Source organism: Lucilia sericata, unplaced genomic scaffold, assembly GCF_015586225.1.
Source record: "Lucilia sericata isolate MDLA Ls3-8-SP2 unplaced genomic scaffold, ASM1558622v1 Contig000418F_arrow, whole genome shotgun sequence".
NCBI classification, from domain to species: Eukaryota; Metazoa; Arthropoda; class Insecta; order Diptera; family Calliphoridae; genus Lucilia; species Lucilia sericata.
Window position 1 is genome coordinate 303,512 of NW_023994435.1, and position 16,981 is coordinate 320,492.

Here is a 16,981-nt window from a genome sequence, read left to right on the forward strand (position 1 = left end):
TCTGTTAAAACAAAATTACCAACAAATTAACTCATCAATTTAATTATGCAATAACGTAAATTTTGCACGCATTCTTTTTGTTTAACATGCAAACTATGACGTTGTTGTGTAAATTGATACTGTACAAAAAAAAAAAAAAAATAACAAACTGAATTAATCATTGACGGGGTTTTCTGCAGTAAAATGTAAGCTTTTGGAAAATAGTAACTTTTATTATTGGGGAAATATTTAAAAATGATTCAGTTTTCAAATATTGAATAATAAAAAGTGTTGTTATCATGTTTGACATACAAACACATGTATACTGTAAATCTGCTGGCTTATAAAGTAGTTAAAGGTCTTGTACTTGTCTGGGCTCTTCTTTAAAATGGCGACTATAGTCTAGTTTATAATCTAGTCTAGTCTATAGTCTAGTCTATAGTCTAGTCTATAGTCTAGTCTATAGTCTAGTCTATAGTCTAGTCTATAGTCTAGTCTATAGTCTAGTCTATAGTCTAGTCTATAGTCTAGTCTATAGTCTAGTCTATAGTCTAGTCTATAGTCTAGTCTATAGTCTAGTCTATAGTCTAGTCTATAGTCTAGTCTATAGTCTAGTCTATAGTCTAGTCTATAGTCTAGTCTATAGTCTAGTCTATAGTCTAGTCTATAGTCTAGTCTATAGTCTAGTCTATAGTCTAGTGTATAGTCTAGTCTATAGTCTAGTCTATAGTCTAGTCTATAGTCTAGTCTATAGTCTAGTGTATAGTCTAGTCTATAGTCTAGTCTATAGTCTAGTCTATAGTCTAGTCTATAGTCTTGTCTATAGTCTAGTCTATAGTCTAGTCTATAGTCTAGTCTATAGTCTAGTCTATAGTCTAGTCTATAGTCTAGTCTATAGTCTAGTCTATAGTCTAGTCTATAGTCTAGTCTATAGTCTAGTCTAGTCTATAGTCTAGTCTATAGTCTAGTCTATAGTCTAGTCTAGTCTATAGTCTAGTCTAGTCTATAGTCTAGTCTATAGTCTAGTCTATAGTCTAGTCTATAGTCTAGTCTATAGTCTAGTCTATAGTCTAGTCTATAGTCTAGTCTAGCTATAGTCTAGTCTATAGTCTAGTCTATAGTCTTAGTCATAGTCTTAGTCTATAGTCTAGTCTATAGTATAGTCTATAGTCTAGTCTATAGTCTAGTCTATAGCTAGTCTATAGTCTAGTCTATAGTCTAGTCTATAGTCTAGTCTATAGTCTAGTCTATAGTCTAGTCTATAGTCTAGTCTATAGTCTAGTCTAAGTCTAGTCTTAGTCTATTCTATAGTCTAGTCTATAGTCTAGTCTAGTTAGTCTAGTCTATAGTCAGTCTATAGTCTAGTCTATAGTCTAGTCTATAGTCTAGTCTTAGTCTAGTCTATAGTCTAGTCTATAGTCTAGTCTATAGTCTAGTCTAGTCTATAGCTATGTCTAGTCTAGTCTAGTCTAGTCTATAGTCTAGTCTATAGGTCTAGTCTATAGTCTAGTCTATAGTCTAGTCTATAGTCTAGTCTATAGTCTAGTCTATAGTCTAGTCTATAGTTCTAGTCTATAGTCTAGTCTATAGTCTAGTCTATAGTCTAGTCTATAGTCTAGTCTATAGTCAGTCTATAGTCTAGTCTATAGTCTAGTCTATAGTATAGTCTATAGTCTAGTCTAGTCTAGTCTATAGTCTAGTCTAGTCTATAGTCTAGTCTATAGTCTAGTCTATAGTCTAGTCTATAGTCTAGTCTATAGTCTAGTCTATAGTCTAGTCTATAGTCTAGTCTATAGTCTAGTCTATAGTCTAGTCTATAGTCTAGTCTATAGTCTAGTCTATAGTCTAGTCTATAGTCTAGTCTATAGTCTAGTCTATAGTCTAGTCTATAGTCTAGTCTATAGTCTAGTCTATAGTCTAGTCTATAGTCTATCTATAGTCTAGTCTATAGTCTAGTCTATAGTCTAGTCTATAGTCTAGTCTATAGTCTAGTCTATAGTCTAGTCTATAGTCTAGTCTATAGTCTAGTCTATAGTCTAGTCTATAGTCTAGTCTATAGTCTAGTCTATAGTCTAGTCTATAGTCTAGTCTATAGTCTAGTCTATAGTCTAGTCTATAGTCTAGTCTATAGTCTAGTCTATAGTCTAGTCTATAGTCTAGTCTATAGTCTAGTCTATAGTCTAGTCTATAGTCTAGTCTATAGTCTAGTCTATAGTCTAGTCTATAGTCTAGTCTATAGTCTATAGTCTAGTCTATAGTCTAGTCTATAGTCTAGTCTATAGTCTAGTCTATAGTCTAGTCTATAGTCTAGTCTATAGTCTAGTCTATAGTCTAGTCTATAGTCTAGTCTATAGTCTAGTCTATAGTCTAGTCTATAGTCTAGTCTATAGTCTAGTCTATAGTCTAGTCTATAGTCTAGTCTATAGTCTAGTCTATAGTCTAGTCTATAGTCTAGTCTATAGTCTAGTCTATAGTCTAGTCTATAGTCTAGTCTATAGTCTAGTCTATAGTCTAGTCTATAGTCTAGTCTATAGTCTAGTCTATAGTCTAGTCTATAGTCTAGTCTATAGTCTAGTCTATAGTCTAGTCTATAGTCTAGTCTATAGTCTAGTCTATAGTCTAGTCTATAGTCTAGTCTATAGTCTAGTCTATAGTCTAGTCTATAGTCTAGTCTATAGTCTAGTCTATAGTCTAGTCTATAGTCTAGTCTATAGTCTAGTCTATAGTCTAGTCTATAGTCTAGTCTATAGTCTAGTCTATAGTCTAGGTCTATAGTCCTAGCTATAGTCTAGTCTATAGTCTAGTCTATAGGTCTAGTCTATAGTCTAGTCTATAGTCTAGTCTATAGTCTAGTCTATAGTCTAGTCTATAGTCTAGTCTATAGTCTAGTCTATAGTCTAGTCTATAGTCTAGTCTATAGTCTAGTCTATAGTCTAGTCTATAGTCTAGTCTATAGTCTAGTCTATAGTCTAGTCTATAGTCTAGTCTATAGTCTAGTCTATAGTCTAGTCTATAGTCTAGTCTAGTCTATAGTCTAGTCTATAGTCTAGTCTATAGTCTAGTCTATAGTCTAGTCTATAGTCTAGTCTATAGTCTAGTCTATAGTCTAGTCTATAGTCTAGTCTATAGTCTAGTCTATAGTCTAGTCTATAGTCTAGTCTATAGTCTAGTCTATAGTCTAGTCTAGTCTAGTCTATAGTCTATAGTCTAGTCTATAGTCTAGTCTATAGTCTAGTCTATAGTCTAGTCTATAGTCTAGTCTATAGTCTATAGTCTAGTCTATAGTCTAGTCTATAGTCTAGTCTATAGTCTAGTCTATAGTCTAGTCTATAGTCTAGTCTATAGTCTAGTCTATAGTCTAGTCTATAGTCTAGTCTATAGTCTAGTCTATAGTCTAGTCTATAGTCTAGTCTATAGTCTAGTCATAGTCTAGTCTAGTCTATAGTCTAGTCTATAGTCTAGTCTATAGTCTAGTCTATAGTCTATAGTCTAGTCTATAGTCTAGTCTAGTATAGTCTAGTCTATAGTCTAGTCTATAGTCTAGTCTATAGTCTAGTCTAGTCTATAGTCTAGTCTATAGTCTAGTCTATAGTCTAGTCTATAGTCTAGTCTATAGTCTAGTCTATAGTCTAGTCTATAGTCTAGTCTATAGTCTAGTCTATAGTCTAGTCTATAGTCTAGTCTATAGTCTAGTCTATAGTCTAGTCTATAGTCTAGTCTATAGTCTAGTCTATAGTCTAGTCTATAGTCTAGTCTATAGTCTAGTCTATAGTCTAGTCTATAGTCTAGTCTAGTCTATAGTCTAGTCTATAGTCTAGTCTATAGTCTAGTCTATAGTCTAGTCTATAGTCTAGTCTATAGTCTAGTCTATAGTCTAGTCTAGTCTATAGTCTAGTTTATAGTCATGTCTATAGTCTAACCTATAGTCTAGTCTATAGTCTAGTCTATAGTCTAGTCTAGTCTAGTCTACAGTCTAGTCTATAATCTAGTCTATAGTCTAGTCTATAGACTAGTTTATAGTCTAGTCTATAGACTAGTTTATAGTCTAGTCTATAGTCTAGTCTAGTCTACAGTCTAGTCTAGTCTACAGTCTAGTCTATAATCTAGTCTATAGTCTAGTCTATAGACTAGTTTATAGTCTAGTATATAGTCTAATCTAGTCTATAGTCTGGTATAATCTGTAGTCTAGTCTATAGTCCAGTCTATAGTCTCGTTTACTATCTATTCTATAGTACAGCTAATTCTGTAGTCTGCACTACAGTTTTGTCATTTGTCAAATTAAGTGATAGTGATAACAACGTATACATGAATACCCCTACTAGAGGAAATAGCCTTCCGCACGTGCCACATCTCTGCTTTTTGGCACAATTACAAATAATATTCACACAAATGGAAAGAAACCCGCTAAATGAGAGAGCGAGCTAGTTTTGTTTTCAGTTCGATGTTCGACAACAAACTTAACGGAAGTTATTTAGACTTTGCGAACTTTTAACGTCCGCCATAGTTACAATGCGTTTAATAATTTTCACCGTGACACTAAGTCTACTGGTAACTTGGTCTTGTGAACAACAACAGCAACAACAAGAACAAGAGCAACAACCGCAGCAACAGGAAAAGCAACAACAGCAACAGCAGAAACATTATAATTTATCAATTATGCTAAATGCCATTGACTCGGATATGCCATTATCTTTGCAAAATTCTATTAGTGCTTGTTCGAGTATAATACATGAGTATTTTGTACCCATTACAGGCAGTTTCATGGTCAGCACACATGTAGAGGAGTTGTATCTAAAATGGCATTTAAAAGATTTTTTGAATAATGTTTTACTCAATTTGCCCATGATAAAAGTGGAAATTGAAAGTAAGAGTTCGAGTGTTAGATATCTAACAATGAATCGTAAATATAATCTAATTGTAGTGGATAGCATCGAATCACTGAGGTAAATTGTAAATAAATTATTTGTTTATGAGAGAAAAAAATCAATATGTTATTTCTTTGGCAGACAATTAGATCCAGCTAATTACACTAGAAATTATGATATACAGGAACACTACCTGGTGTATTTAATGCATGGCTCAAGATTTGCTAATCTATTCAGTGTGCTCAATCAAATGTTTGGATATTTTTGGCAAAATTCTATTATAAATGTTTCATTAATGACAGCTAACAAAGAATTTATTGTGGATGTATTTACCTACTTTCCTTTCGACAACTATTTAACTTGTAAAATGCCTTTAGTCGAACAAATCAATTATTATTCTGGCTCTTGGTCAAAACCTATTACTTTGACAATTTTTCCTGAGAAATTGGACAATTTAGAAAAGTGTCCATTAGGTGTGGCTGTTTGGAATACACCACCTTATTTAAGCTATTTAAAAAGTGATGAAGGTTTTTATAAAATTGATTACTTTGAGGCTGTGTTGCTGGAAGTTTTGTCAGAAAAATTGAATTTTTCTTTAAATTTACAAGAACCACCTAATAATGAACAGAGAGGAAAGGTTTTAGCCAATGGCACTTTAACGGGTGCCATGAAAATGGTAAGAAAATTGTGGAAGTAAAAGCTAAGCTAGAAATTCATTCATTATAGTTTTCGTCAAGTAGAACAAGTAAGAAGTTTGAGTAGTAATAATATAGATTTTTTTTAAAACAATTTCCATATCTTTTGGAGATTTATAAGCGTTAACGGTATATTATGAAGATGTCCTTCTTTGGGAGCTTCGGTAAATTATAAACCAAATTCTATAGATCCTAATGGAACTATTAATTGTTAGATCAAATGTTTTGAAAAACGATTTATTGATAGACTGATTTTCTGAAGAAAACTTAATTAAGGACCGAATCTAATACAATTTCTTAGAGATGCAGGGAACATTATTGTATCGGAATTTTATAACGATACTAATTTTTAAAATCCTTTTAAACTTATAGTTAATTCACATGAATTAATTTTTATCACGATTACAACATAAGAACTTTTGTATGGGTCTAGGTGAAAACATGGGTCGGTTCTACATATCTCTTCTTAACTATCATTAAGTATTTTCTTATCAATTATAGTCTGGTCTATAGTCTAGTCTATAGTCTAGTCTATAGTCTAGTCTATAGTCTAGTCTATAGTCTAGTCTATAGTCTAGTCTATAGTCTAGTCTATAGTCTAGTCTATAGTCTAGTCTATAGTCTAGTCTATAGTCTAGTCTATAGTCTAGTCTATAGTCTAGTCTATAGTCTAGTCTATAGTCTAGTCTATAGTCTAGTCTATAGTCTAGTCTATAGTCTAGTCTATAGTCTAGTCTATAGTCTAGTCTATAGTCTAGTCTATAGTCTAGTCTATAGTCTAGTCTATAGTCTAGTCTATAGTCTAGTCTATAGTCTAGTCTATAGTCTAGTCTATAGTCTAGTCTATAGTCTAGTCTATAGTCTAGTCTATAGTCTAGTCTATAGTCTAGTCTATAGTCTAGTCTATAGTCTAGTCTATAGTCTAGTCTATAGTCTAGTCTATAGTCTAGTCTATAGTCTAGTCTATAGTCTAGTCTATAGTCTAGTCTATAGTCTAGTCTATAGTCTAGTCTATAGTCTAGTCTATAGTCTAGTCTATAGTCTAGTCTATAGTCTAGTCTATAGTCTAGTCTATAGTCTAGTCTATAGTCTAGTCTATAGTCTAGTCTATAGTCTAGTCTATAGTCTAGTCTATAGTCTAGTCTATAGTCTAGTCTATAGACTAGTTTATAGTCTAATCTATAGTCTAGTCTAGTCTAGTCTACAGTCTTTTGTATGGGTCTAGGTGAAAACATGGGTCGGTTCTACATATCTCTTCTTAACTATCATTAAGTATTTTCTTATCAATTATTTCTTTTCTTTTCTCAGCTTCATGACCATTCAGCCGATCTTAGTTTGGGTTCATTTCGTTATACTCTGGAGCGTTCCACAGTGTTGACAGCAGCTGTACCCTATTATCAAACGCATCAGATTTACGGTATTCTCACAAATACGCAACTTTATACATCATTGGAAATATTGTTGTATCCATTTGATAACATAACATGGATTATTATATTTTTAAGTCTTTTATTAGGTCTCTTCATAGCAATTGTCATAGACTACTTTTATGACAAATGTTTACTTATTCAAGTAGCAATAGGTTATCCAGCCCTAAAAACACCTACAACTGATGTACTTCGTTTTCTAATGGGCCAATCTTTGATACAAATTCCCGAAACTAATTTTGCACGTTTTATGATTATTTTTTGGCATATTTATGGTTTACTGCTACGCACCGCTTATCAGTCATTGCTATTTCAATTACTTAAACTAAATGTATATCATGAACCTCCTAAAACTCTGACAGATCTTATTAACCAACAATGCACTTTAGTCATGACAGAAGGTACTTACGATTCCGTTTACACTGTGAACCGCATACAGCAGGGTTTTATAGAGGTTATAAAACTACAGAATACTTCCGAACAAAGTTCGTATTTCTTCGTTGAGTACGATAAACAAGATCGCTGTTTAGCGGCTGTTTCTTCGAAAGATTTTCTAACTTACCATGTTATCAACGAACGAAAAAGAGGGGTATTTTATGTTTTACCTGAGAAAATTTTTGCTCAACACATTACTATGTATTTTTCAAAACATTCTTTTCTAATAGATCGTTTTAATGAATTGTTTATGAATCTGCGCGGCATGGGTCTCATAGACTTTTGGGCTCATCAAAGTTTGGATACGGATTATATAGAAAATAAACATAAAACTGATTTTAAGTCCATAAATCTAAGTGATATAAAGGGAATTTTAATTATTTGGAGTGTTTTACTTTTAGCAACTGTAGTTGTATTCTTCTTGGAGGTTGTCATATTTAATGTAAACGTTTTTGTATATAATGTGCAAAATTAAGTTCTTTTGAATTATAAATGATAAACAGAGAGATATTTTTGAGTAATAAATAAAGTTTGTTATGAATTATTTTATTTAAATTGTTTAATTGTTTTCTAATGATGAGTGGTAAAAGTTTGTTATTGAGAATTATAGTGATCGGGTATACCAAATTCTGGATCGTTATGTAAACTTTATAAACTGTCTTTACGTTATAGTTTACATGTCATTTTCATTCCTTAACATAATGAAATTTTACATGAAAACCTGGCCAACATTTTGAGTTAAGTGCCATTTTTGATTTTTGTTGAAATCGGTCTATGATTTCGCCTAGACCTCATACAAATTCCCCTCGGAATTTAACTTATGTTAATTATGCAACACATATGATACAATTTAGTAATGTACTCTAGAATCATGTATAATCCTAGTCTCTGTAAAAAGTCCCTTTCGGTAGTTTCATAAGTAACTTAAAAACTTATCATAAACATTAGAGTGTCCCAAGGAACAGAATCTCATATAGGAATACCGCTCAATCCATTAATGTACTGAATATGAGAAAATTCTGTGAGAAACAGTCCTTCATTGAACAGAGTACCTATAGACAATTACGCTCCCAAAATTATTAGCTGATATTGCATATCATATGATCGGATATGTCCTACTTTATATTGTTTTTAGTTTCAGTTAAAATTTTTTATTAACCTTAACGACATCAAACAAACAATAATTTAAAATAAATTCTTCTTCTTAGCTTTACGACCATACAGCCGATTTAAGTTTGGGTTCATTTCGTTACACACTCGAACGTTCCACAGTTTTGACAGCAGCAGTACCGTATTATCAAACATTTCAAATTTACGGAATACTCACAACAACTCAACTTTATACATCATTGGAAAGATTGGTGTATCCCTTCGATAATGTAACATGGATATTTTTATTTTTTAGTGTACAATTGGGTCTACTGATAGCATTTATCATAGATTACTTTTACGATAAATCTCTGCTAATACGCGTAGCAATAGGCAGCCCACGCATAAGAACTCAAGCAATTAATATAATGCGTTTATTTATGGGTCAGTCTCTGATACAAATTCCGGAAACACATTTTTCACGTTTTATGATTATTTCCTGGCATGTTTATGGTCTTTTATTACGTACCGCCTATCAGTCATTACTGTTTCAGTTACATAAATTAAATATATACCATGAACCTCCGGAAAATCTTTCCGATCTTATTAATCAGCAATGTATATTAGTTATGACTGAGGGCACTTATGATTCTGTCTATACAGTGCCTCGTATAGAACAGGGTTATATTGATGTTATAAAACTAAAAAATACTTCCGAACAAAGTTCATTTTTCTTTCTTGAAAATGATAAAAAATTACGCTGTTTAGCGGTTGTATCTCCCAAAGATTTTTTAACGTATCATGTCATAACAGAGCGCAAAAGGGGTCTGTTTTATGTTTTACCTGAAACTATCTTTGCTCAACAGATAACAATGTATTTTTCAAAACATTCCTTTTTGATAAATCGTTTCAATGAGTTATTTATGAATTTGCGCAGTATGGGTCTTATAGATTTTTGGGCCCGCAAAAGTTTGAATACGGATTTTTTGAAAAGTACTCGTGAATCCCATTTTATGCCCATAAATATGGAAAATATAGAGGGTATATTAATTATTTACAGTGTTTTGATTTTAATAGGTATTGTGATATTTTTCTTAGAGATTATTATTTTTAGAGTAAAAATATTAGCATTTGGTGAGCAGCATGAGTTTGTACATTAGTACAAAAACTGATGTAATAATTGTTGTTATTAATTCAAGGTATTTTTGTAAAAAAGTGATCTTCAATTTAATTAAATTAATTTATGTATTTTAATCAATTATTTAAATTACATTTTCTTACTACATGTTATTTTAGTTTATTTGATCTGTTGGAAAAATTTATTTGAAATACAAAAATTAGATTTAAAAATGTTAATAATTGTGTTATTTAATATGGAATTTACCCAATCTGCTATACGGATATAAAGCAAAAAATCGTGATTTACTTGTTGTGTAAAGAACTTCGTGTTTAAAGTTGACACCACCGGACATTTGGTGGAATTTTTTGTTCCATTAGCGTTGCTTAAATTAGAAATAAAAGTGAAGAAATTAAAATGATTCTACCATCAAAATTACATATATGTATGAGAGTATTTTCTTTAACAGGAAATGGTTTGAATACAGATCAATGAAATTATGCCTTTACTGTGAAATTTTAGATGCCTAAATTGGAATTGTTTTTGTAAACTTTGACCTTGAATATCTTGACATGGTGACATTTAGCTACTTATTTCAATACGAAGCTCTATGACAATTTTCATCAAGTTGTCTAAAATTGTTAATTTTAAAATTAATTTAATTAATTTTCCATTTTTTTATTACTTTCTGATCCCTTTAAAGTATGTATATGTTAACTGGATCCTAAGGTATGTCTCCCTGTGTGTATGTTTGTCGGTTGAAATAAATATTCGGAAGACGCTGTATATTTTCCGGATCCAAATTTTTAATTGTTTTATTAGAGTTCCTTTCGAGAAGTCTGCTATTAAAAAGGTGTCAATAAATAACGGCGGCAAGAACAAGTAAAAGTGTTAAATTTGACTATGTCAAATCTAATATACCCACCATCAAACCGTATACCGGAAATGGAATGTTCCTCTTTAAACATTAGGTTGATATTTGAAATACGTCTTAAGTCAATTATGGACACATCCCTCTCAGATTAATAAAATATTAATTTTTAAAAACAAAATATTTTGTCAATCGGGGTCAATTATAAAAATCGGTAGAGAGATTTTACCTTGTAAGAAACTTACTTCTTAAAATCGAATTTCATAGCTATACTCGCATTTTTAAGCCAGTAATGTGCGTTAAAGTCATTTTCTGAAGGGGGCCTTTTATGGGGCGTAGGGTCAATTATGGACCGATTCTCACAAAATTCGCTAGAGAGATTTTAACTTATAAGAAACTTGCTTATATCGATTTTAATCGCTATGAGTGTTAAGGTAATTTTCTGGATTAAAAAACTTATTTTTTTAAACACTTATGACTGTTCGGGAGGCCACTTATATGGGGGCTATGCGAAAAAGTGAACCGATATGGCCCATTTTCAATACCAAATAAACCTTGCCTATAAGAAATATTTGCGGACTCTATCGTGCTTTCAACAGTAAAAGACTTAAAACTTTTGTCTTTTTAAAGAAACACGTCTTTTTATTACAAAGGTTTAAACGAAAGTCGTTTTATTAATATGAAAAACTATTTTCAATAAATATTAAATTATGACAATCAATTCAAAGTAAAAAAAATTCGAGAATCAGGATAAGGCTACTAAGTGTAAAATACATTTAAAATAAAATAATAAAGTTATTGCATAATAAACAAGTGTTTCTCATAGTCGGCTATCCTGCATTTAAAGCGTCCTCGCTTTCATCATCAGGAGAATCATATTCGGTATCATCATCAAATGTAGGCGGCAATTCCCAACAAGGTTTCAATTTGTCTGAAGCATAAACTGATGAATAATGACGTGTTGTTCTTTTTGAATTCGGAAGATCTTCGATAATATATCTATCTTTATCAAGAACCTTGGACACTATAAATGGACCTTTGTACCGAGGCTCTAATTTACGAGACATACCACTGCTTTGTGGTTCGTTTTCAGCAAGTACGAGTTCATCAACTTTGTATTTGTGAGGAATGGAATGTTCTCTGTCGTATTGATCTTTTGCTTGTTTTCGTTTCTCATTAATGTTTTCGGAAGCCTTCTGTCTTATATTCTTCATTTCGTCTTCAGTAACATGATTATTATTGTGAACTACTAGTAAGATCTTGTTTTGCAAAATATCTCTTGGTGAATAACAAAATAGTAGCTCATGAGGACTTTTACCAGAAGTTTTATTCTTCATTGTGTTTAAAGACCATTGAATATTCGTTAAATGTTCATCCCAGCGTTTATCATTCTTTGTAGTAGGTAAAAGCATCGAGAGTAAAGTTCGATTTGTTCTCTCAGCATGACCGTTGGCTCTTGGAGTTCTGACAGCATTAAGTACATGTTTGATATCATTATCCGAACAATATCTCTTGAATTCGTTTGAGGTAAAAGCGGTTCCTCTATCCGTTATTATACGTGTTGGAACGCCAAAATAACTCGAAAACTCATTTAAAATGCTTATAACGTACCTGGTCGCAGTACTTTTGACAGCTCTAATTAGCGTAAATTTAGTAAAGGAGTCAACCACAACTAAAATATGTTCATTACGTTTACTGCTTTTTGGAAAAGGTCCCAAATGATCCAAATGAATTGTGTGAAATGGTACAGGATCTATATCATTAAAATGGTATTCACCTTCCATACGACCACCTTTGTTTTTATTGTAAGCACATTCAATACATGCTTTAATATACGACTTAACAAAATTTCTCATTCTTGAGAACCACACATAACTTAAAAGTTTATCAATCGTCTTTTCAACACCAAGATGTCCATTTTTATCATGGCAATCTTCTACTACTCTCCATCGCAACGCTTTTGGAACAACCCACAAGTTCTTGTTGTCATATTTTCGAAATAGTCTGCCATTCTCTAAAAGATAATCTTTTAATACAGTTTTATCTTTATTTTGAAGTTTGGATATAATTTCTTTTATTGAATCGTCTTGGATTTGCATTATAGATAACCAGTCGTCGTCGTGTAGATTAACTTTATCTATTTTAAGAGTAGCGACATCTATATCACTTGGAGGCTCGTTAGGCATACGGCTTAGGGCATCAACATGTTCCATACATTGACCCTTTCGGTGTTCCAAAATCACATCAAAATCTTGAATTCTTAACCACCAACGAGCTATACGTGGAATTAGTTCTCGTTTCGTCATAGCTGACTTAACAGCACTACAATCTGTTATGACTTTAACTTGCTTACCATGTATATAATAACGAAACCTTTCTAATGTTTCGACCACTGCTAAAGTTTCCAGTTCATAACTGTGAAAATTCTTTTCCGTTGGACTTGTTGAACGACTGTAATATGCTACGGGTCTTAATTTACCATTTTCTTGTTGTAATAATACTCCAGCTAATCCAATAGAACTTGCGTCAGTGTGAATTTCATGTTCTGCTTCCAAACGAAAAGCTGACATAACGGGCTGAGATGACAACTTGTTTTTCAATACGTTAAATGATGTTTCTTGTTCATTTGTCCAAACAAATTGTTGATCCTTTCGAAGGAGTTTTCTTAGTGGTTCAGATATTATAGAATAATTTGGAATAAATTTACGAAAATATCCACTTAAACCCAAAAATTTTCGTATTTCTTGAACATTTCCAGGACGTTTGAATGCTTCTATAGCTGCAGACTTTACCTTTCCAGGACAAATGCCATCAGGAGTTAACTGATGTCCTAAAAATTCGATAGTTGTTTTGAAAAATTCACATTTCTTTATATTTAACGTCAAATTTGCTTCTTGTAGCACTTTAAGTACAATTCTTAATTTATCAAACATCTCTTGTTCTGTGTTACTACCAATAAGAATATCGTCCATATAGTGTATCATATTCTCTTTACCAGCACGTTCTCGAATTTTTGCCATTAATCTTTGAAAAACCATTGGCGCGTTTTTTAGACCAAAAGGCATACGTTTAAATTCGAAGAGACCGTCAGTAGTAATGAAAGCTGTATACTTACGACTTTCAGGTTCAATTAAAATTTGATAATAACCACTGTTCATATCTAATGTTGTAAAGTATTTAAATTTCATGGCTTCTTGAAGACACTCTTCTATATTTGGCGTAGGGAAATTTTCTTTAACCATTAACTGATTTAATTGTCTGTAATCAATGCATAATCGATCACTTCCATTTTTCTTTTTTTGAAGTACAACTGGACTTGCATATTCTGAATTCGAAGGGGTTATTATGTCGTTGTCTAAAAGTTCTTGGACCATATTTCTAATTGTCTCTTTCTTTGGTTCTGGAACACGATACGGAGCTTGTGACACAATTTTAGAATTTATTAAATTTATTTTCATTTCAACTAAATCCGTTTTACCGAGATTTTGTAATGTATTTGAAAACACGCTTTTATTTTCTATAATTACTTCGTTTAATTTCGCTTTTGTATCTTCATCATCTAAATCACATTTTATACACTGTTTATCAATTTCAAAACTTTCAAATTCGTTTTTTCCGTCTTTAACATTTTTATTAATATTATTAACAGTTTTTATTTGTGCATAAAATTTATTTTCAATTATCATTTTTCCGTTTACAACCGACAAAGTTATATTACCGCTTGCGAAAATGTCTTGTCCCAGCAAAACATCCGTTAATAAAAGTTCATCATCGATTACATATAAGGTGACAAGTATTTCAATGTTATTTATTATCAAATTGAGAACAACTTTTTCGTTGGCTACGCGAATACCACCACAGATACCAGAGATTCGCATACTGCACACAATTCGTTCCGAGATTATTTGTTCACAAACAGATCTTTTTATTAAACTACACTGACTTCCGGTGTCAACGAAAGCACTTAATGTGTTACCATTTATCTTCACATTTATTTTGAAAATATCATCGCCATAACAAAACATATTTCTTATTGCGACATTCTGCTTACATTCAGTTTCATTTTTCGCGTGAACTTTATGACATTTTTCACAACGATGACGCTTTTGAGGTTTTGGACAATTTGTAGAAATGTGACCTATTTCATTACAGTTATAACACTTAATTTCTTTTCCCGATTTGTTTGTGTATTCTTTTTTCGGATTGTCACTATTAATGTTTTTAGGTATTGCACCGGTTGCACTTTTATTTTTGGTATCATTTGTTTTTAATATACGTTTATCCGACACATTTCTTTCGTACTCACTTAAAATTTCCCGTAATTGTTTAACCGAATCGATTTTATGAGCAGCGATAGCAACTTGAATTTCGCGATTCTGTAGTCCTTCCCGAATATATTTAACGATTGCTTTTTCACTCAACTTGTGTCGTTTACCAAGCGCGCAAATTCTAAAACAATAATCCGTTACTTTTTCATCACTTTTCCGAACGGCACTTATCATTTTAAAATGAATTTCTGCTTCATCTTGTGACGCTGCAAATTCTTTTATTAACTCTCTGGAAAAATCATTCCATTTGGAATGCAGAACTTGAAGAGAATCTAACCATAATCGTGCGGCGCCTTTCATTTTACTGTACACCGCAAGAAGTAAACACTTTTCTTCCCATCGATATGCCTGTATTGCACTATCTACACGTTCCACAAATTGTTCAACAGATAATGACAATTCGTTCGTTGGGTCAAATTCTGGAATTGTTTCGGCAATTTCTCGAACAGAATAATTTGCATTTTGACGTGAGCTTGGGTATTCGTTAGAAATTGTATTGACATGTTGACGTTGCATATTACCTACATGTTGGACGTTTGATGTAGCGTTTTGTTGACGATTAATGTCTACATACGTTTGGAATATATTCATCGTATTTTCCAACATTTTCCTTAAGTCATCAACTTGCCGCTGCAAGCTCATAACATTACTGGTTTGAGGAATTTGAGTTACGTTTGATTCCTCGTCGTTAGGAGGAGCGATGGTTGAAGACGTTTCCTCAAATTCATCAATATCCTCGTCGTTTTCACCAATTTCGTCGGTACCAAGGAAACTTGAGAGACGTAGAACAAGTTCTGCCTTTGAACCTGATGTTGGTAATTCACGTTCGCGTAATAGCTGTTTTAGCTCATCCACTTTCAATGTTGAAAGTTTTTTCATCTTGGAAACGTTAGGTAAAAATTCGTTGTTAATAAAATATCCGTTCAGATCCCACTTCTGATCTAAAAGACTTAAAACTTTTGTCTTTTTAAAGAAACACGTCTTTTTATTACAAAGGTTTAAACGAAAGTCGTTTTATTAATATGAAAAACTATTTTCAATAAATATTAAATTATGACAATCAATTCAAAGTAAAAAAAATTCGAGAATCAGGATAAGGCTACTAAGTGTAAAATACATTTAAAATAAAATAATAAAGTTATTGCATAATAAACAAGTGTTTCTCATAACAGCCAGACAGACAGACGGACGGACAGATGAACAAATATGGCTAGATCGTCTAGAATCGGCTAGGACGCAGAATATACATACTTTTTCAAAAAAAAATCCAAAAATTTTAATTCAATAAAAATAAAATTTTTGAACGCTAGATCAAGTTTAACCTTTTGTAAATAGAGGTTTTTAATTGTCTTCAACTTTTACACCCATAGCTGCTGTTGGTTACCGTATAGTCGAGAATATACAAAAATAGTCTTTCTTTGTATTGGTGTTTATGAAAATAATTGTACTACGATATAATCAGTATTTTATTGGCTACTTGCTCTCTTCTAATAAGGTTTTATAACTTTATGTAATGATTTATATTTCTAATGAATTAATCCTATAATTATCAATGAAATTTTCAAGTTAGCGCCTTTGGCTTAAATGCTTCTAATATGATTAAATTTTATATATATGTAATTATTAAACAAAAAGTTGAACTAACCAATTTATCAACTAAACACATTCATTCATAAAAATACTTAACCAACTATACATATTTAGAAATAAAATTTTATATATCTGAATAAATAAGTAATTATAATATTACATTTCATTAAGAAATCTCAAAATCCCTTAAGGTCATTACTCAATTATTAAAGTTTGTAATAAGTATAAATTAAGTTTTAGGTTTAATTTAAGTAATGTATATATAACAACTAATAATAATATTAATTTTGTTGCTTAAACCAAAAACAATAAATTTGTATTAAATAAATTAAACAAAAGCATAAAAGTAAATATCGAATACAAAAGTGTGTTTAGTTTATATTTTAACATATCACCAGGAACATGCAGAATAAAAGTTTGACTCCCTTAGTATTGATAATGGTTGTGTTGTTATTTAAAACGAATATAAATTTAAATTGGGCCTGTGAGAGTAAAAATTTATATAACGCTTTGGGCTTAATAATAAAACAGACATTTCTAGAAAACGAAAGTCGTTTGTTATTCTTTGTAAATTTCAATGAGTCG

The 16,981-nt window shown here is 31.7% G+C and overlaps 2 protein-coding genes across 2 annotated transcripts; both read left to right on the top strand.

Moving 5' to 3' along the window:
- The first annotated feature begins 4,488 nt into the window (after nt 1–4,488).
- On the top strand, nt 4,489–7,876 carry LOC119604698. The gene is made up of 3 exons (XM_037957477.1): nt 4,489–4,922; nt 4,986–5,520; nt 6,848–7,876. The coding sequence occupies exons 1-3, from the start codon at nt 4,489–4,491 to the stop codon at nt 7,874–7,876; spliced, it is 1,998 nt and encodes a 665-aa protein (XP_037813405.1).
- A 396-nt stretch (nt 7,877–8,272) lies between these two features.
- LOC119604699 lies at nt 8,273–9,650 on the top strand. The gene is made up of 2 exons (XM_037957478.1): nt 8,273–8,308; nt 8,610–9,650. Exons 1-2 carry the CDS (start codon nt 8,273–8,275, stop codon nt 9,648–9,650), a joined length of 1,077 nt encoding a protein of 358 aa, XP_037813406.1.
- Nucleotides 9,651–16,981: the final 7,331 nt, after the last annotated feature.